General features: G+C 45.0%; 1 protein-coding gene across 1 annotated transcript; it reads right to left on the bottom strand.

The window, feature by feature from the left end:
- Nucleotides 1-220: 220 nt before the first annotated feature.
- Nucleotides 221-20002, bottom strand: lrrc52 (leucine rich repeat containing 52). The gene is made up of 2 exons (XM_076277578.1): nucleotides 19354-20002; nucleotides 221-564 (listed from the first exon to the last, which is right to left on the bottom strand). Exons 1-2 carry the CDS (start codon nucleotides 20000-20002, stop codon nucleotides 221-223), a joined length of 993 nt encoding a protein of 330 aa, XP_076133693.1.
- Between the last annotated feature and the right edge of the window lie 1151 nt (nucleotides 20003-21153).

Below are 21153 nucleotides of genomic sequence, written 5' to 3'. Positions count from 1 at the left end.
GCATCTTTATAGAAAACCAAAATCTCAGCAGAAAGCTTTCCATCATCTGAACCTGTTGGTCTTCCTCTTTATTCTCATCGTCATCCTCATGCTGTGCAGCATCCTGTGGTCGTAGTAAAAGAGGTGGGTGTCGGCTGATTAGGTGGTAGGGCGATGAGGGAGGGGTGGGCACGACACCCCCCCACACACACTCCCGCCCCTTCCCACCTCACACCACACCTCACACCTGCATGCCGGGTTTGCTGAGGTCGCCGTTGCCGTGGTTACTGCCTACGCCACCTCCGCCGCCGCCTCCTCCTCCTCGGCCACCTCCTTCCTCCTCGTCGTCGCTGTCCATGTCCTCGCTCTTGCGCTTGCTGTAGCGCTCGTAGAGCACCATGAGCACACCCATGACCCACGCCGACACCGTGCCCGCCGAGAAGATGACGAAGCCGATGGCGATGAAGAACAAGTAGTCCCAGTAGCCCAAGCCCTGGTGGCAGTCGGCCCGCAGCTGCATGCCCACCTCGGCCAGCCGCTGCCCGATCATTTCCACGGGGCCCTGGCACACCGTCTGGCCCTCATCTGAGGTGGAAAGAGAAAGAGGGAAAGGGAGAGAGAGAGAGAGGGAGAGAGAGAAGGAGAGAGAGAGGGAGAGAGAGAAACTTAATGTAAACTTGAAATATCATGACACATACAGTAGATACTGCATAGACATAAATGTTTCATTCCCAGCTACACCCTAAAGCAAGGCACGTAACCCAGAGTTGCTCCAGAGAGAATTGCAATCAGTATCTGTCACTTTGGATAAAAGCATCCGCTAAATGCGTAAATAATGCATAATAATTATTATCAAGGTTGTTAGGTTGCACAGGCAGGTATCAGATAACCAACAAAGTGACACCTAATACACAAAATGACAGAAATGTAGCACACATAGACACGTGGATAAAAGAAATACAGACAGAGAAGGAGACAAGTAAGACAGAGACAGGTGAGACAGATGAGACAAAAAGGGAGACAGATGAGACAGAGACAGAGAGGGAGACAGGTGAGACAGAGACGGAGACAGGTGAGACAGAGAGAGACAGGTGAGACAGAGACAGAGAGGGAGACAGATGAGACAAAAAGGGAGACAGATGAGACAGAAACAGGTAAGACAGAGACAGGTGAGACAGAGAGGGAGACAGATGAGACAGAGACAGAGAGGGAGACAGGTGAGACAGAGACGGAGACAGGTGAGACAGAACCAGACAGAAAGACCGGTGAGACACAGAAAGACAGGTGAGACAGAGAGGGAGACAGGTGAGACAGAGACAGACGAAGAGACAAAGTTGGCGAGCCACTGAGGATGGACGTCTCCTAGTCCTTTTCTCTTCCCTCGGCAACAGTATCAGCACAGCACATCTCCAGTCCCTGAATGTCGACTCTAATCAGCTCCTGCCTGCAGGCTGCCTAAAGCCCCTGGGCTCTGGCCCTATGGATTCGGGTCACCAGCCATCATCCCGCGCCCACACCCAGCTCCCTGTGGGACCACAGATCTGTCTGGTGTACCTATCCGCCTGTCACACACATACTACAGTACACACAGAAGCATACACGCAAACACACACACACACACACACACACACACACACACACACACACACACACACACATACCTACACACACACACACACACACACATACCTACACACACACACACACACACACACACACACACATATACCTACACACACACACACACACACACACATACCCCCCCCCCCCGCACACACACACACACACACCTACACACACACACATACCGAAAACAAACACACACACAACAAGCATAGTACGACAAACTGTGTTCAACTAGTACACATAAACAGTGCATGCTTACACAAACACACAGACACACACACAAACATTTGGAGTATATAAAACCATACTCACAGAGATGTATAACTGCATTTGAATACACAGCACACACACGAACACACACATACAGAGGCCCTGGCCCATATAGCATGCCGTGCCCATATGAAGACCTACATGCTTACGCATGTGAAAACATTGGCACACATCTCCTATGTGCCCACCACACACACCCACACACTCACACTTAAGATAAAAAAAATATACGCTAGTGCTGTTTCTTTCTCTTCCCATAAAAGCACTACTCTACTCTCATCTCTGCATATCCCTCTCAGCCATATGACCCTTACACTACACTACATTCCTCCTCTCCAAAAAAGAAAGAGTGGAAAACCAAAGTTGCTCTCTTCCAAAGTTCCTCTCCCCCCCCCCTCTCTCTCAGACATCTTAAGAGGATGAGAGTGGGCAAGCCTGGATGTGGCAGGACTAGCCTTATGATTGATTAATGCGATAACTGCTGTTAATTAAACTCCACTCATTTCTCAGTAAATGGAGATTCATATAAATGGCTAAGGACACAATGAGGGAGGCAGTGGGAAAGGAGAGAGTATGAGGAAGAGAGAGAGAGAAGAAAGAAGAAGAAGGAGAGAGAAAAGGAGAGAGGAAATGAGGGAGAGACTGTAAAGATGAATAACTAGTCGCCATGCCAACACAGTGTTTGGTGTCATAGTTCAGTGGCTACTGGCTATTCTAGTGGATTCAAATCAGTAATATATCAAAATGGTCTCTTATCTGTTTTTAAACTTTATGGTTAATGTTTGCCCAAATGATCACATTTCTAGCATTTAAAATAAACCAACTAAAATGGTATACCTCATTCCTGAATAATAAAGAAACTGTGCCACTCCAGCCTTGCACCTACAAATCCATGATTAGGTCTTTATGTACTGTGGCAACCTATCTTTAGAAAGTGCCCTATTAAAACACTTAGGCTATATCTGACTACATCTCACTAAAGGGTAATTCACATCAGTTATCCGCTTGTAAACATACATAGAGGCAAAACACACACCCACACACACACCCAAACACACACACACACACACACACACACACACACACACACACACACACACACACACACACACACACACACACACACCAGTGCTTCACCTCACTGTGTGTTCACTGTGTGCTTCACTAATTCACAGATTGGGATAAATGCAGAGACCAAATTTCCCTCACGGGATCAAAAGAGTATATATACTTATACTTATACACACACACACCCACACACACACACAAATAGGTGCAGGCCTGTGTTATAGTGTGCATGTGAGGGCTGCTAGACAGGTTGACAGGTCATTTCAGGCTCCGACAGGATCACTGGTTTTGATTCTGCGTGGGAATTAAGTAGTCAGGGAGATAAGAGAATCAGAGGACAGCCTGAATAATCTTTCCCTGGACATGCAAAAATAACCGGGCACATTATGTAAGTCAATAGAGTGATTAGAGATTTGTTTACCTTGCCTTGATAACCAAGCATGAACGACTGAGCACACAAACACATGTAAACATATAAACAAGTTCAGGGAAACACACTACCGTGAAATATATGGACCCCCTGTCTCTCTCTCTCTCTCTCTCTATCACACACACACACACACACACACACAAACATGTTGCAGTGGCCATATAGTATAACATAAGCAGGACATGATCGGCAGCTCCATGAAGCATTCATGAAGCCCTCGAGTGCATCCCTCGTGGCCGCACGTTTACCGCTGCCAGGCTCTTGTGATCATAAATAAGGTGGCATTGTCATGTCACACAACACTCATCTCACTGAGGGCTTGATTCAACTGTGTATATGTTGGCCTATATAGGGTTGACGCTAATGACTTGAGTCTATTTATATAACATTAACCATGACTATCCCTGATGTACAGATAAATTTATCTCAACCAATATGATAAGGGAGGTAAAAAGGATTACTGTAATATATTCACATCAAGGACACAGAGCTGGTTCGTTTTCCTGGCCTTAACAATGACAACTAACATTATTCAGGAAGATATATGAGTCTACTGCCAGTTATACTCAGCATATATAGATGCTGAACTTTTCACGTGGTCATAGACAATCAAAACAACGCTGTGAAATCATATTGCATATTCCCTATGAAGTCATAACAGAGCACCCCAGCCAAACATAGAAAACAAACAGGCCCCGACAGGATTGGACCAAGGACTTGCTCTACCTCAGACAGTATCCCTGTAGCTATTTTCCTCTGTGTCTACCGGTATATGTCTGTATTGTGTGAAATGGATTTTCTTCATGTCAACCTCTCATGGAGTGCAGGTCTTTATTTCTCTCCCCCGTCAACATTCAGCTGTCATCCCTTCCTCCTGTGCTGTTTGGTCAGCTCCTCCTCCTCTGCTCCCCTCTCCTCTCCCCGTTTTTTGCTGTCGTCTCCTCAGATCCTCCAGCCGGCTCCTCCTGTCGTCTCTGTGGCCCGGGGGCGCATTGGGCTCACTTGGCTGAGCAGAGCACTGGCCCCGGTCATCATCTGTGGTGCGCTGCTGTTAGCCCAGGCTCTGGTGAGCGTTGAGCTTCATGTCAAGCTGCGCAGTGTGCGTGTTCAGCCAGCCACTAGCCCTCTATGCCACCCCATGCATGTACCAAACGAGGGTCTGTCTGCTAGACTACGAGAGAGGCAGACTATGATATAACCTCAGCCCAGCAGGCTCCGGAATATGTCTTTTCATGGCAAAATGTGTCTCTCTTGACTGTAGGAGACTGATGATGAATCATTTTTTTAAATGGGTCCTTTGATGCGCAGGTTCATCTTCAAATTAAGATCACCGTAAGAGGTGTCTTACATAAACCAGCTTTCTAAATTGAGCTAAGATAACCACTATGGACTCCCTCACTGTGGCAAGAAATAAACTGCCGCAGCTGGTGCCGCAACACATCCTGGGTGTACCAACAATAATAATAATAATAATAATAATAATAAAAAAAAACCTTCTTGTATACAGTATTCTTAGCACACACACACACACACACACACACAAGCAAAGTGTTAAACAGGCTTTATCAAACACTAATCGATCTCAGATAAAAGGGTTCCTTGCATCATCATGTGTTCTTAGACAGTAGTTCAAGACAATATAAGAAAGAACATTATCTTCAGCATATATAAATAAAACAGAGTCAAGGAAAAAGTTAGAACACCAAACACAAGCCTAATTTCTCCATCTGGCGTATGGAGAAATCACTCTCTAACTCTCACAATTTGAGTGAACTCAGTCTATGAGTAATGTGGCTTAGGCCTACACACACACACACAAAGTCCTCCATCTCTCACTCATTCACTTCTGCATCAAATACCACTGAAGTGACGCCATGGGTTTGAAAAGGAATATATCATGAGCAGTCAGGCTGATTGGACAGAACTCACAGAGGAGAACGAGACCCACAAATGTGAAATGCTTATATAAATAAAGTTCAGGATCATGATTGATCTGATGCAATTTGTTTTGTTTTTTGTGTCTCCGAAAACGACTCTTGAACAGAAAAATACTTTTTCATGTCAGTGTGAAAAGAGATCCCTGTGGAATAATCAAAATCACTGAAAAACACACACATTACACATATGAATATGTGTGTGTGTGTCTGTCTGTGTGTGTGTGTGTGTGTGTGTGGGTGTGCGTGTGCGCGCGTACATGTGTGTATAGAGCTGCATAAAGACTGCAGAATGAGCATTGCAAAAAAACTCACAAAAAAACAATCTAACAGCTGGAGCACTCTCTCCGCTCTCTGTACCGACCCAGCGTCATTTATGTAAACAAGCTCCGTTTTAGCGAGCCAGTCATTTGGGCCATTACAGCCGAAGGGCCCGTCGGCAAACTGTCAGAAGCGTATTATGCTCTCCTCAAAAACACTCAAGTGTGTATGTGTGTGCGAGACAAGAGCCCACGTCAGGAGCGGATGCCAGCCACGGCTGTGTGCCTCCAAATACGACTCATCCACAGTGAATGTGACGGCGGCAGACGCAGCCAGCCAGCCAGCCAGCCAGCCAGCCTGCCTGCAGGAAGTCTGTCTTTATGGCGGGGGGCTCTATTTTGGCGAGCCACCCGTCTGTGTGCAATAACAGCCATCAGGTGGTGTAATTATGGCCGCACACATGGGCACGTCACACGCCAGTGCTCCAGTGAGGTATGCCACCTTCAAATGACCAGCCAGCCTGCCTGCCAGGGGCCCGCAGGACGTTATGGGCCGCGGCTTCCTTAAATAGGACCTGCTGCACATGCGAGCACAAAACGCACATCACTCACTTGTAGAGACACACACACACACCCACACATATTCACGTGCACTGTAAACATTCATCACACAGACACTGAAACCCATACCTACACTACAAACAAACACACACACACACACACACACACGAAAATCTTCTCTGCAAAGCTATTAAATCAGTAGTGTTAATGGTGCTGTCCTGTAACCTAATTAGGCTTATGAGCCATAAGTGGTTCTATTGTATAATTCATCTCTAGCCAGAGTAATGTTACACACCACAAAACATCTGTCAAAATAAGGGAAATGAGAGAACTCCATTTTGAGTGTCCCTCTCCTTTTCCCACAACTAAAGTACAGATGGCTAACTGTCAACAGAAAATACAAGATCAAATCTAATTTAGCTGACCCCCCCTCCTTCCATCCCTTGGAACACCTGCTCTTAAAACACACTGGAATTCAGCTGGGAAGCACTAAATTTATTGTAGTTTTTTTCCCCCCTCTCTGGCATGCGCACACACACACTCACACACACACACACACACACACACACACACACACACTCACACACACATACACACACACACACACACACACACACGCACACACACACATGCACGCACACACACACACACACCCATGCACGCACGCACGCACACACACACTCCTAGCATCATTACAACAAATATGTGATGACACTCTAATCTATCACAGAGAAAGTTTGGTCCTCTCACACAGGGTTTAATGCATTGTTTTAGAAGTGTTATGAGGCTATAGCGGAGGAGTAACTGCTTTTTGGTCACATAGGCTCAATAGTTGGCCAAATGTGGAATGGAATGAAGAATAGAATGAAAAATGTCACTGACATTAGATCCACACATACTGCAATGACTAAAGCAAGCCCCACCAATTTCAGAGGTCTATTGACTCCAGGGCTTGGCAGAGCACTGAAGCTAAACATTAGAATAGTTGTGCTTATGTAACATTTACGAAACTTTCAATGTATAGCATTCAGTTGCATGCCTTTATAAACACATGGGACGGCTGTCATGAAGAGCTCGAGACCTGATCACGCTAAACATTATGTCTTTGCAAAATACCAGGCAGTCAATCCAAATGGCTACTCTACTAATGCTACTCTTAAATACTGTTGACTCTTTTGTGGCTGGTAGTACCATCTTTAGAGAAGACAAAAGGATATTAGTACCGAAAGGAACTGCTGGAAGTTCTTTGTTCGTTTTTAGCTGTAATAGGATATTCATGATACACAAGAGACATTACACTACAACTGTTAACAATTAGGCCTATGGGATACATCAGCAGCAGCCTTGTAGAGGACAGCAGCACCAGGGCATTACATAGACCTAACGCAGGGATCAGAATATTAGGCCTTTGGATGGTAGTTTACAGACAGATACATACTGTGATCGAGCACATCTACAGAGCAAGGTGCGGATCAGGATTATTCATTATAACCAGCATCAGTACTGAATGTTTAAGAACAGAGGATAGAGCAAGAAGCAAAGCTACAAGCAGATGGATGAATGAAGTGGATTTCAAAAGTGCTACCTGTGTTTGACCACCACTCTTCTTGAAACACACTGCTTGAGGCAGGCTCAATTCTCAGTTTGTTTCAACATAACAGTTTGGATAAAAAAACAATTTTTAAAAATCATGTATCTACAGTCAATGGTATAGCCTAATAGGCAAAACACCATGCAGGCCCCAAATCCTAAACTCAAGGAACCTTGAGCCCTTCCATCTCTGTTGCTGTAAAAGATTCAGAGAAACTGCGGAGGTTTTCAGGGCTGTCGAGTGCCAAGGGAAAGTTATCAATACTGCTGAGTGTGCAGGCCGCGAGTTCTTCATCAACACGGACTCGTTTTCACAATTCTCTCCGTTACGGTGGCGCAGAATGAATGTTTCCCTTCCTTCTTGGCCCTGGCATGGTCGGGCAGCCCTGCTCAATTACATTCATTTTAAGCTTCATTTTAGGCTTGAGTTTGATTTTACAAAACAAACATACACAACAAAACAAAAACAACAACAACAAGATCAGAAAAATATATTACATCTCAATTTTCGTCACACCTCTGTGGCAGAACACTATTTGTCATCTTACATCCATAGACAACCAATATGCTATGGCCTTATTTTTGGAAGACATACATGTTTAACTTCCTGAACCGCCTGCGGATCGTGTTTGTTATCGTCACTACTCATTATGCCTTTGAACATACCCCAGAATAAAGCACGCATCCCTTACAGGAATTCTGTGGGCGCAAAAAAAAGGAATAAAAAGAAGACAAGAATGAATTTCAAGTGGCGGCTGCAACACCCATGACTAACTCTTACCCACAGAAAATCCACCAAGCCCCTTCAAATGAGCTTCGCTCTTATTGGCCCACTGTCTTTTCGCTCTAGCGGCACACATATTGTTATCTTGCCTCATACCCGACCCTCCAACCCAGCACCCCTACCACCCCCTTACCAACCTCCTCCACCTCTGCCACCATCACCCCTGGAGCAGACATCCTCTCCCCCTGGGCCCTTTTGTGAATCTCACAGCACTGCTCTGCCAGGGCTTGGAGGTATTAGCCCTCTGGGGCGGACTTCAAATGCGTCGGCTGCCAGCTCCACGGTAAACATGGCTAAATATAACCAGGGCTAATTATGTAATTGCATATGTTAATTTTTAAGAAGATAAAGGGGTGGGCGAATGGAGCAGGGTTTCTCCTTGTGTTGTATGTGTGTGTGTGTGTGTGTGTGTCTTTTTCATTTTCGTTTTCCAATTTTTTTTTACAACCACTGCAGAGGTAGTTCCAGGGAGCGAGAGAATGACTGTAGCTACTACACTCCGCTGCAGACTGCAGCTCTGCTCCAGTGCATCCCCCACACAGCAAATGACTGAAACGAAGCTGGTCCTGACGGCTCTGAGCCTCATCAGGGCCACATCTGGGTCCATCAGTTCTTATAGCAGCGCTATGCTGTGCAGAGCTGTGCTGTGTTGTGCTGTGTTCTGCTGTGCTGTGCAATACTGTAGGCCTATTGTGTTGCTGTGTTGGTTTGTTGTGTCATGATTGGGTTGCTGTGCTGTACAGTGCTGTGCTGTGTGGTGCTGTGCTGTGCTGTGTGGTGCTGTGCTGTGCTGTGCTGTGCTGTGCTGTGCTGTGTGGTGCTGTGCTGTGCTGTGCTGTGCTGTGTGGTGCTGTGCTGTGCTGTGCTGTGCTGTGCTGTGCTGTGCTGTGTGGTGCTGTGCTGTGCTGTGCTGTGTAGTGCTGTGTGGTGCTGTGATGTGCTGTGCTGTGTGGTGCTGTGTGGTGCTGTGCTGTGCTGTGTGGTGCTGTGCTGTGCTGTGTAGTGCTGTGTGGTGTTGTGCTGTGCTGTATGGTGCTGTGCTGTGTGGTGCTGTGCTGTGCTGTGTAGTGCTGTGTGGTGCTGTGTTGTGTGGTGCTGTGTAGTGCTGTGCTGTGCTGTGCTGTGTTGTGCTGTGTGGTGCTGTGCTGTGTAGTGTTGTGCTGTGCTGTGCTGTGCTGTGTGGTGCTGTGCTGTGTGGTGCTGTGCAATACTGTATTATGTTTGTTCTGTGCTGGTCTGTTGTGTCATGAATGGGGTTCTGTTCTGTGCTTTGCTGTGGGATGTTGTGTTGTCTTGCTGTGCTGGTTTGTTCATTATCCGGTGTTGTGTTGTGCTGTACTGTGATGTGGGATGGTGCATTGTGTTGTGTTATGATGTACTGAGAATGGTGGTGCTGTGCTTCATTGTAGGGAGGCACCGATATATTAGCCAATATTGGCCTTGTTTACTAATATCTGCTATTGGAAAATGTATATGACATTTACCGATGGCAGTGGATGATGTTTACCTGTTATGCTGCATCAATTCTGTAATAGGTAAATGTTGTGCCTGAAAGACTTGATGGTTGGTTCAGTTACTTGTTTTTATAAATATTGTTCTTTCCACTCTAATAAAGGGTATGATTAACAACAAAATCAAAGTAAACAAACAAAGGAAAAGATAACGGTATCAGCATCGGTTATCAGCCAAATTGTTATTTTATACATCCGTATGGGTTTCGGCCCAGAATTCCTCAGTCGGTGCATCCCTACTTCATTGACTAGTGCTCTGTTTTATACCTGTGCAGGTGTGCTGTGCTGTGCAGTGCTGTGTTATGCTGTGTAGAGCTGCTGTGTTGCTGTGCAGGACTTGATGTAGTGTTGTCGAGGCGGTGCTGAGCTGCACTGTGCTGCGATGAGCTTGTCTGTGCCGGGCAATGCAGGCAGGTAGGGGTTTATCTTTCTGACCTTGTCCGCCCGCCCCCCCACCCCCACCCATCCCTCTCTCTCTCTCGCTCTCTCTCTCTGTCTTTCTCTCCATCCTCCCTCCCTCTCTTTCTCTCTCTCTCTCCCTGTCTCGCGCTCTCTCTCTCCCCCTCCCTACTCCTCCTGCCATTAAGTTTTTTAGACAATCTTTTGCTGAATTTGCCACATCTGAAACACACTGGAAAATTAAATCCATCCAAGAACCAGTATATTGTGTGCGTGTGTGTGTGTGTGTGTGTGTGTGTGTGTGTGTGTGTGTGTGTGTGTGTGTGTGTGTGTGTGTGTGTGTGTATGTGTGTGTGTGTGTCTGTGTGAGTGTCTGTGTGTGTGTGCGTGCGCGCGCGCACATGTGTCTGTCTCTGTGTGTGTGTGTGTGTGTGTGTGTGTGTGTGTGTGTGTGTGTGGGTCTGTGCCTGTTATGCACTCCACAACCTGCATAGGTATGACTGGGTCATATCAGTGGCACTAAGCCCAAAAAAGATGAACATATGAATATACAAAGAATTAATGGCCTGCGAATGCCATCAAAACACACATACTCAGATATTCAGCTGTGTTGGTATAACTGTGCCATTTATTTGTGTACACAGTTGGGCCTCGTGCCTCTTTTCTAAACTCCATCTCTCTGTTTCCTATTGCATCTCATCTCTCGCTCCATCCCTCCCTCCCTCCCTCCCTCCCTCCCTCCCACTCTTTCTTTTCCCTTCATGAATATTTAACTCAGGGCTCTGTGCACACCCCCTCCGCTGGCACGCTGCCCAGCTGTGCGTTGGCCTGGGCAGCAGAGATACCCTTCAACCGGCTGGGGGTGACCACCGTGCATTCAGCGCACTGATGGTGGAACAACGGATAGAGAGACAGAGAGTATGAAAGAGATAGCGTGCATGAGAGAGTGAGTGAGAGAAAGATGCAGAGAGAGAGAGAGAGAGAGAGAGAGAGAGAGATGAGTGAAATTAGACATAGACGGGGAGACAAAAAGCATGCATAGCACATACCCAGTAGTGGCTCTGTAATGAAGGCAGCTCAAACATTTGCTGCCCCCCTTCCCTCCTCTGCTGTGCTCTCTCTCTCTCTCTCTCTCTCCCTCTCTCTCTCTCTCTCTGTTTCGCTGGAGGGCTGAGCACTCGACGGTGGCTGTGCAGATAGGCATCGGCTCCTCTCTCCAGTTGTGCCACTTTAACCGTTCCTATCTGCGCAGACACCCCTGCACCGCCTCTGCCTCTCCTCTGGCACAGGATGCAGATCAGATACAGCCTCCCTTCCCTCCCCCTGCAGGCACCCAGCTACAGTGCTCACCTAACACCACTCCACCATGGCAACACTAGAGATGACCGGTAACCTGACAGCACAACCTGAGGACCTGCAAGCCTCTTCCAGACCCTCGGACCTGCCAGTCAAGATTCAACGTGATGATCGGGTAACGATGAGATGAGACTTAACAAATCATCTGTTAAGATTCATGTTCAGTATGTAAAATTGTTGTTGAAAGATTGTTGAACATCACCATAACCAAGTGTCAAGAGATAGCTTGTTGATAATCTGAGCATTATGTAGACCATCTGTGGGTGACACTATCCATGCAAAGTGTGACCTATAATTGAATGAGAAGAAATACTGATACTACATAGGCTGCATTACTGTTTAACGACATGTATCTAAGAAGGAGGTAGCCTACACAGGCAGCCGGTGCACCACACGTAACCTTTCGAGTCACATACAGCAAGCTCGCCTCTGGTACATCACCTAACTGGCGCATACATGAATGTGAATCAGTTGAGTGAAGATGGCACAAGCTGGAACCAAGCGTAGACTAAAAGCCTCTTCCACCACAATGTGACTAAAATTGGACCCAACAGAGGCCAACACTAATGAGCGAACCCTGGAGCTTGGACCATGACGGTCGGGCCATGAATAAAAATCTCTGTATGTTCCAACTTTGTCCCCTTTTGTTCTAGTTGGCTCGTAGGAATGACAGGTGGACAAAGCCACTGTGTTTTTCAGCCACACCCCCCCCCCCTTTTTTTGTCTATCCCCCCCACCCCCCCTGTTGAGTGGAACTTTGGCACAGACAAAAGCAATTAAGCAGACAACATTGCAGCTCTGGGCTGCCAATCAACACTATGGAAGTGCTGACAAAGGCAAACGGGATCACCTGAGTGCATCTCGCTCCCAAGCGACAACAAGCGCCTGGGGGGTGGGGGGTGGGGGGACATTACCCCTCCAGAAGTGTAGCAGAGCCATCAGCAGGCGAAAACAGCCAAACAGGTCACCCATGACACTGACATGCTACAGATCATCAGATAATGTTAAATGTGATCCTCACCACTGACCTTTAGGGCTTTAACTGCTGCTTAACCTTCTGGAGAGGTCACCCGCTGTTTTTAGCAACAGTAATGTGATATAAAACTAGTAGGTATAAAAAATGGAGATGGTATGCTACTACATGTTCTTACTGGGATCTCGTGTTAAGATGCCCGTTAATAAGAAAGAAATAACAGAAAGAAATAACTGAAAGAAATTGAAATAACTAGGTATATACAACCAAGTAGTAAGGTGATTTGGTACAAAATAACTGTGAAAAGTTGGACAGAGGGTCTTTTTCAGTGATCTGAATTGTTTGATTTAAAATCTGGCAAATGGTGAGAGTGTCATGTTTCAAAGATGTGATGGGGGCCTAGCAGCCAATGCCTTCATGATACTGATCACAGTCCGTCCCCCCCCCCCCCCCCCTAAATGATGGATATGATGCAGCCTAATCAGAATGTCAATAATGCAATAAGAAAATTAAAACAATGAAAGTTCTACTGTTGACGAAGGATTTTAGCGTATTTTGGATGATTTTAGATGAATCTGCAATTATTTGGTTGAGTAAGTGCTAAGTAGAGGATAGGTAGAGGATAAAATAATAATATACATAAACAACAGCAAAGACCCAAGAATGAATCCTTGAGGGACACCACCACGTGCGAGAGAAAGGTATCGGGGATCCCTTCTGCTGTCAAATTGTTTCCCGTTCTTAAGATAGTAAAAATATAGAACAAACTGTAACAATGGTTAATGGCCAGTTATTTCATAAATTCTTAAGGAAAGTAAATGCTAAAATCAACTTTCTGCCTATTGTTATTATGTGTGAATGGTGGGGGAGGGGGGGCAGAGAGAAGGATAAGGGAAAAAATCAAGCAGTCAATGAGATGAGCTCTTAAAATCAATATTCATCAATCAGTTGAAAGGTTTTTAGTGACTTATGTAAAATTTGCATAAGTCACTAAAATATGTATTTTTCACCCTTTCTGGGGTGGCTATCAATATGTCAGTGAAGCTGTACTAAACCTAAAACTCAAGATGATGGTGTTGATCACCCTGCAAGGACAAGATCCCTTACATACCCTGCTTTAATAACTTATACACCACAGATCAAATGTCAGCCACGTAAAACATTAATGAAGTCCTATGTCCGATGCACCACGCTTCATTAACCTAGACTTAATGGCTGATGAGACTGAAAAGACATTTCTGCAGCAGCTGATGGGATGTGACTCACGCACCAAATGGGAGGGTCAGTGGCAGCTAGGGGAATGAGCGAGTCGCCCCCAACAACAACTGACTCCGGAACAGATGTGGTCCCGATCCACTTCGCATCTGTCCCGAAGCCAGCGTCTGCCTTGGCCTGCATGCAAATAGCAGATCTGGCGTCCGAAAAAGCAAGATGAGCTCTGGAGCAGTTACACAGTCAGTCTGTGAGCTCGTTTCCACAGATGTCTTTTTGAGCACCAACGGGGGGAAGGTTATGGGGAATAGATGGGAACAGCATCTGATTAGCTGCATTAAGATACGGCGCAACACAGCGCAAGGGGAGAGAGAAGAGACACACACAGAGGAGGTGGACTTCCCAAGGGGAGATAATGATGCTACGACACTTTTTAGCTGTTAGACTCAAATAGTACCAGACAAATGGTGGAGACTGGAGAGGCGCTGGCCACAGTCACAGAGCAACATACACACACACACACACGCACGCACGCACGCACGCACGCACACACACACACACACACACACACACACACACACACACAAATACTAGGGCTGGGATAAACGATTATTTTTTAAACGATTAATCTAGCGATTATTTTTTCGATGCATCGATTAATCTAACGATTCATTTTTTCAGTCCGATTCGATTTCGATTCGATTCGATTATCGATTATCTCCCCATTAATTCACATAGCAACTTATACATGTTTATTTATCTGAATGAAAAAACATGAATTCTTTAACATTGCAATATATGTTTATTGCTCTTAAGATTCCAAAATAAAAGACTGAAGTGCAAGTACAAGTGCAAAGTAATGCATTCTTAGTCAGAGGTAGCATTCAATAAAGTTCAGTAGGCGCGTGTATATGCTTAATTGAGTGCCTGTCATTTTAAGACGTTCGTGTGGGAATCCTTGCAATTAACATTAACACAGTTAAAAGGCTGCTGATGTGTGGATGCAATTCATAACGTAGTTTGTTCAAATAACAGTTCGTACTTCTCCTTTGGACAAGCACTTTTGAGTCTTGGAAAACACTTTTCCATTTCCATCGGGATTTTGCAAACAGAGTCAATAAAATGAGCCCTGCATGAGTAATACAAGCAGCTGCAAGTAAGCATGCTAAACTTGACATCCCAACAGTATTCTAATGTTAGCTTTGAGATAGGGCTACTGCTTGATTGCATACTGTAACTTAACTTCGTTTAGTCTCCTCAATGTACTATGTTGTGATAAGACCTTAGCAGAGTTTACTTTAACTTTAATGCAGTGGTTTTGAACAAATTGAACGGATTTAATAGCAATTTAGCCCACTGTGTTCTATGCAGTGCTTCTATGTGGCAACAACAATCCTTCAACAATCGTGAATATTTTGTTAAATGCACATGCAGAGGAGGAGCAGCGGGCTCGTTTCGAGAGAGAGCGGGCGGGGCGAGGAAAGGCTGTGTGAGTAAAAAGTGCAGCTCAATTAAATTATTTTATCTTATCTTTAATTTAAATAGCAGGCCTACAACATAGAACATCAATGTGTGGTGGCCGGTTTTGATTTCGTGGTGCCCAGCCACAGATTAGTCAACGTATGGAAAACACTGAAGGTGTAAAATTAAAAATATTTAGCAGCACACGTTATGCTTGACGAATCGACGCTCATATTTTGCGTCGACGTATTTTTTGCGTCGACGTCATCGATTACGTCGACGCGTTGTCCCAGCCCTAACAAATACATATGCATACAAACATACCTAATGTTTGTGTACAGAGTTCAGTTCTGCACCATAACGAAAGCTAAACCTGCCTGTCTTCAACTACAGACCAAATGAAAAAACAATACCAGAGGTAGTAGTCTCCAAGATAATGGTACTCCACAGAATACACAAGATTCTACTTTTAAACATTTTCATCTCTTTAAATGATTTACAGTCCTTTGACCTTACGACATTCAGGTGTAGTGTGATTTGCAACAGAACATGCATTGTAAATCTACCGCTAAACCACTGACTTACTTAAACCCTTTTGCTCTTTGGGGAGCATAGGTCATTCATGAACTTCCTCCAGGTGGTTCCAGGTGACCGCTAAACCACTCCTATTCACATAATCATTATTCTCATTACGCTCTCTAAGCATTTTATGGCATTTAAATGCAGAGGAGATTACATATGATGCTGATGTTCAGTACTGAAGATGTGCAGTTCAGTCTTGTGTGAAAAATGACCAAGAGAGTAGAAGAGGTCAACAGAGTGAGTTAGGGTTCTCAGCATGAAAGAAACAGAGATGGAGAATAGGACTATGCTTTGTAAGAAAAGATCTGAAACATGATCACTATAGAACACTATTTTAATTAATTAGTATTTGTCAGTATTTGATTATGTAGTCTTATCACACATCATACATCCCAGAGAATGGTGATCTGGTGTGGCAAAATCAATTCGGCTGTAAAACAGCGTCCTGTTTTGAAAAGTATCATATAATAGCATGGCAGACACCGAGAATCAATCATTCATTATTCGATCAGTAATATTTTAAATGTCATCTGAGCCCACAGGCCGGCTACTAGGATAAAAAAATAAGTTGCCTTCACAGGTCAGTAAATAGCACTGAGGCATTTCTTTTCCAGATCAAATGAACAGTGTGTCTCAATTTGCTCATTAGACAACAAACATTTATTCTGGGGAGCCAATGTTTGGTCAAAGAGAAAGAGGCTAAATCATAACATCTCAGTATATCTTATCACAATATTCAGCCTATAAGATAGAATATAAAGAGCAACATTTTACAACAATAATGCATAACACGTTCCCTTCTTGCACAGTCCATCAGGTGACTTACACTTTGTATTGTTATTCTCTCTAACCCAATCTAGCCATCCTTACTTATGCTCCTGGATCTTGTGGATATTTATGGTCATTAAGGAGGGCACTTTACTATTTAGAGAAGAACATGAGGCAAAGAGGACAACTCGGCTGAGGAGATCAAACGCAAGAGAGGAACTAAGGAGATCAAGTGAAAAAGAAGTTTACTAGTATTTCAGAACTGTCTCTTCTGTATGAAATGTATTACACATTTGTTTTAGCTACAATATGGGGTTTCCCCCCTAAATATCCAAGATACTCCCTCAGTTCAGTGTGCCTTCGAGCGAGCCTCACTTTCTGGGCTAGACTACATACACTGTTTAACTCTTTTTGCTGACACCAGATTCCTATTGTCCCATGGCCAACTCATCTGCTCATGGCCGACTGAAAACATTTCTGAGGAAAACAATGCCACCTGAGCACAGATGAGGGGTATTTCAGACAGACAGGGGTATTTCAGACAGACGCAAAGCCGCATCCTTCTGTGGCCGTGAGATTTTTGAGTCATGTGATTATCATCTCCTGTGCTGGTGATAAAAGCCACGATGCCACAGAAGTTTCAAGTTTCAGGCCACACACACACACACACACAGTTTTTTTGACATCGTCTTAAGAGACGTAGCCATAATGTCTGTCTGCAAATAGCCCACTGAACAATTCTTCTGGTTGACTGGAGAAAGGAATTAAGGTTAAGGTAGGGTTAGAATCTCACAATGAGCTTACATGCAGGGTCCTAAAGTAACTGTCTGACTGGTTGCCCTATGCATATTTGACCATGCGGTGACCTGATTCTGGGGCACAGACTTGATGTTCAGGTTCGGGAGCTTGAAGACAGTCACTGGGCTGACACCAAAACACCGCCAGAAGCCATAAGGCTAAGGCAGCGTTATCAAACGGATTAAAGGAAAAGCTAGCAGTCAGCATCCCCTTAACTTTCACTAGCACATGGTGAACTCTCTCTTTCTCTGTGTGTGTATGTATGTGTACTGTATGTGTGTGTGTGTGTGTGTGTGTGTGTGTGTGTGTGTGTGTGTGTGTGTGAGAGAGAGAGAGAGAGAGAGAGAGAGAGAGAGAGAGACAGAGGGGGGAGGGAGGTGCATTATGACTCACAAATGTTCAAATGTAAGAGTCATGAATCATGCAAATTGGCACTGTACTGGCCATTTCCTAAAGTACTACCAAAAACACATTAATGTTCACACACACACACACACACACATACACACACACACATGTTTAAACACACAGAGATATATAGGCTGCACAGCCAAACAAGCATGCACACACGTATAAAGTGAATCTATACATTCTGCTCCTGAAGCTATGTTGCGAATAAACTCTCTTTTTCTCTCTCTCACACACAAGCGCACACCCACTGCAACACTATTTCAGCCACAATGTTGCAGTGCCGTAGGACCTAAGAGGTGGCATTACATAACAGCACAGAAATTCATTATTTTTTTTTCATACCACTTAAAAAAGCCCTGCGTAATTAGCCATCTGGTCTCAGTGGACACATGATGAGACACCTAAATGTAGGGGACTTTGATTAAGAAAAGAACTACTGAGAACAATGTTCTTTGGGTTAAAACCCCACGCTGAACTTTTTTTCTTGGCATCTAACGGTAGTTCTTTAAAAAGTAACCTACTGATGTGCAAACAGCTGTAGTACATATATTTTTCCACTTTAAGCATATGCATATAGGACTAGGGCTAGAGCCACTTGCATTAAACACAGTAAACACTGAGAGCTGAGTAAAACTATACATACTGAATGCATAGTTCACAGCTCTTTTTCAGTCACTGTACCAGTTTATTTAGTTCTTTGTGTTTATTTCATTCAGTCTATTATCAGAAAACACCCCTACTACAGAAAATGATCAGAAAACACCCCCTACTACAGAGGTTAATAACACCTCTTAATGGTTTTTGATGTGGATATATACAGATGTGTACTGAAGATCTGATGGAGGAAAGAAAGAATAGTTTGGAATTGGTCCAAATTACTTTATCTATACTTGGCAATACAGTGCTATGGGGGATATGGGATTTAAAATTTTATGGTTTAGGCTTCTTTTACCATTATATTTTTACATTAATTGTAACAAATCCACTGATTTAATTTGTATTCACGCATTATTACAAGGTTGTCTTTAGTCAAGCATGAGTCATTTCTGGTGTTAATGCCTAAAGAGCAAAACTCTGCTAAACCAGAGTGGTTTGCACTCCTAACCAGCAATCTACCAGCCGGGGCCTATTAAATGGAACTAAATTGGCTGAAGGAAGTGCTTCATGTATAAGGATAGCTCCTGATGTTCAAATTGGAAATTGTGTTATCTCAATTTCCAGCTCACTTAAAATTGCACTGCAGTTCTTTCTTTCTGTTCCACTGTGTTGGCCTATGATCGGACTAGCTTAAGACTGGTCAATTCTGGTCATTTTTGGAATCTGAAAAATAAAGATTTTGAAAGTTTAAGTTGAGGGATGAAAAGGAAAAGTGTACCTTACCTTGAAACTTGAATCCCTCGATCTGGATCCAGAGACAGAGGTCCTCTGTGTCGCAGTCGCAGCGCCAGGGGTTCCCGCTCAGGCCAAGGGAACGGAGGGCAGGCAATGCGATAAGCGAACTAATGTTCAGTGCGGTCAGGTTGTTGCGGCTGACATCCAGCACTTGCAAAGCCGAGTTTTCAGCGAAAGCATCCGGATGGATCTCCGAGAGTCCTGGGTTGTCCGTCATTCTGAGCATGACGAGACTGGCCAAAGGCCCGAACGTCCGGTCCTCGATCTGAGTCAAAGTGTTGAAGGACAAGTCCAAATAGGCAAGTTTGCGCAGGTTGCCAAACGTAGATTCCGATATCTCGGTGAGGGAGTTGTTGCTGCAGTCCAGGTACACGAGGTCGGACAGGTAGTTGAGCTGCAGAGCCGGGAGGTCCCCGATTTTGTTATTGGAGATAATAAGTTGTCGGGTAGCGAGTGGGAGATCTGAGGGGAACTGCGTTAGTTCCTGCCCCGCACACTGGACCACAAGCTGGTCGTCGCACACGCAGCGGTCAGGGCACCCGGCGGTCAGGGCCGGGGACGGTGCTACCCCCATAACGAATATCAGTAGGAATATGAGCCGCAATGACTGCACGCTGGGGTCGGGCAGAAGACGCATGATATCGTCGCCGACTTCATTAACTCCGGGTGGACAGCACTCCGAATCGCTCCCGCATTCTTCATTGATCTGTTCTGCTTGTAGATTCAAGAGGGAGCAGTTGTTCTTCCTTGTGATGCCAGTTTTAATACTGTAGACCACCGTGTTTATAATGAGGCGGCTTAAAAGCCTATCCGTCAAAGGCACGCGCGCAAGTCGTCCGTTAATTCCGAAGGTGACCGAGAGGCATTTCAGACAGCGCAACGAAATCAACGTGGTTGCATTCCTGCGTTGTTATTAGATCCCACCGGACATGTTCACTGTTTGCTCTTATTGCAAAGGAATTTTAGACCCGGTGAATTAGTTTTCTCCAGCGTCGCCGGTTGTTTCTGAACTGCCAACGGGTGGTATCCAATTCCTTTCCGTGACAGCTTCGGTTAGGTCCTGGAATGAAGAAAAAATATATCTTAGAAACAGGTCTTCTCATTCCACAACAGAAAATCGAACGAGAATGCCTGCATCTTTATTTCTAATGGTGTCTCCTGCTCGTTGCGCTGCCTACTCTCTTTCTGCCGCTGTGTGTGTGACTGAACGCAAGAGAGAGGGGAGAAAGAGAGCGAGAGGGAGAGAAGTGTTGCACATTGTGTGTGTGTGTGTGTGTGTGTGTGTGTGCGCGCGCGTGTGTGTGTGTGCGCTCGCACGTTTAGGCTGTGTGACTGTGAGTTTGTGTGTGCATGCGAGAATCGCGGGGTCTGTTGCATGCATGATCGTGTTTACCTGTCGATGCGTAGTCACAGAGTATATAAGATCCAGCAAACCATGGACTCATAAGTTGAATCGATGTGCTTCATTGTGACGTCACTGTGCAAGGTCTGTTTATTTCACTTCCAAGACAACAAATGCGCATTCTCGAAGTTAGAACATAAGTGTCGCTGACAGTCAACAGAACATCTTGAGAAGGGAGAAAACATGTAGCCTACCCCTTGTGCTGCGTAATATTAACAACAAAGGGCAGACATTTTCAGGCACTTTTGTTGGCCTGTGTGTCTCTTTGTGCGTCACAGGGGAAAAAACCGTCTGTCATTTATAACGAGGAATAATAATCCATCCGCGGCGCTGCAGTCTGAGGGCCAGGGATTTAGAGAGGCTTATCAGCAACTCTCACACTCCGC

This window comes from Alosa pseudoharengus, unplaced genomic scaffold (assembly GCF_046254945.1).
Source record: "Alosa pseudoharengus isolate Yale_2024_CS ecotype anadromous, Long Island Sound unplaced genomic scaffold, YU_APseudo_1.1 YU_APseudo_1.1_scf_11, whole genome shotgun sequence".
Taxonomy (NCBI): Eukaryota; Metazoa; Chordata; class Actinopteri; order Clupeiformes; family Clupeidae; genus Alosa; species Alosa pseudoharengus.
This window is presented reverse-complemented; position numbering and strand designations above follow the sequence as displayed.

Excerpts from the sequence above, each read along its gene's own strand:
- lrrc52 (XM_076277578.1), bottom strand. The coding sequence starts at position 20,002 with ATGCGTCTTCTGCCCGACCCCAGCGTGCAGTCATTGCGGCTCATATTC. Across the intron at positions 565-19,353 it reads CGAGGGATTCAAGTTTCAAG|ATGAGGGCCAGACGGTGTGC; the intron begins GTAAGGTACACT and ends TTTCCACCTCAG.